This window comes from Sprattus sprattus (assembly GCF_963457725.1).
Source record: "Sprattus sprattus genome assembly, chromosome: 2".
In the NCBI taxonomy this organism is placed as follows: Eukaryota; Metazoa; Chordata; class Actinopteri; order Clupeiformes; family Clupeidae; genus Sprattus; species Sprattus sprattus.
Genome location: NC_137921.1, coordinates 791,288 through 792,103, shown reverse-complemented (window position 1 = coordinate 792,103; position 816 = coordinate 791,288). Strand labels below are relative to the sequence as shown.

At 58.8% G+C, this 816-nt stretch overlaps 1 protein-coding gene across 1 annotated transcript in view; it reads left to right on the top strand.

The window, feature by feature from the left end:
- The window catches only part of LOC308360830 (thyrotropin-releasing hormone receptor-like), a gene marked incomplete at both ends in the record, with an annotated part of 5,350 nt that extends 4,805 nt beyond the window's left edge, over window positions 1-545 (top strand). The window contains one exon of the mRNA XM_080832982.1: window positions 45-545. Coding sequence (XP_080689108.1) covers window positions 45-545 — 501 coding nt within the window. The remainder of the gene's footprint in view (window positions 1-44) is intronic.
- Between the last annotated feature and the right edge of the window lie 271 nt (window positions 546-816).

The window sequence follows — 816 nt, the reverse complement described above, 5'->3', positions numbered from 1 at the left end:
GTGTGTGTGTGTGTGTGTGTGTGTGTGTGTGTGTGTGTGTGCAGGTGACTAAGATGCTGGCGGTGGTGGTGGTTCTGTTCGCCCTGCTGTGGCTGCCGTACCGGGCCCTGGTGGTGGTGAACTCCCTGATGGACCCGCCCTACCTGGACGCCTGGTTCCTGCTCCTCTGCCGCACCTGCGTCTACGCCAACTCCGCCATCAACCCCGTAGTCTACAACCTCATGTCCCAGAAGTTCCGCTCCGCCTTCCGCAAGCTGTGTCACTGCCAGGGGGGCGGGGCCGGCAGCGGGGGGGCGGGGCCGGGGGGCGGGGGCAGCCAGAGGGGGGCAGCCAATCACAACGCTCCGGTGTACTACAGCGCCGTTAGGAACTCCTCCCAGGAGAGCCCGGAGCACCTCACGGAGCAGGAGGAGATGAACCCCTACAGTGTTGTCATGGTGACTACTCCCTCGGAGCTCAACCCTTACAGCGTCGCCACCAAGAGAGGCGACTTCTCCCCGCAGTGTGGAGGGGAGGACACAGCCGCCATGTTCAGCGTCGCCTGAGGTTCAGCAGAGAGAGAGAGAGAGAGAGAGAGAGAGAGAGAGAGAGAGAGAGAGAGAGAGAGAGAGAGAGGGAGAGGGAGGGAGAGTTGAACTTCTGTACAGAGACACACAACTGACTCAGAACCGTATCGATCAATGGGACTGTGAAGGTGAATCCGACACTGAGGTCTCTATGAGTGGCTCAGCCACTGAGGCAGTTTTAATTCACGGACATCGGATTCTTATATTCCTGTACTCAGGTCACACTGTGCTCACTTGGTTTTATTTAATT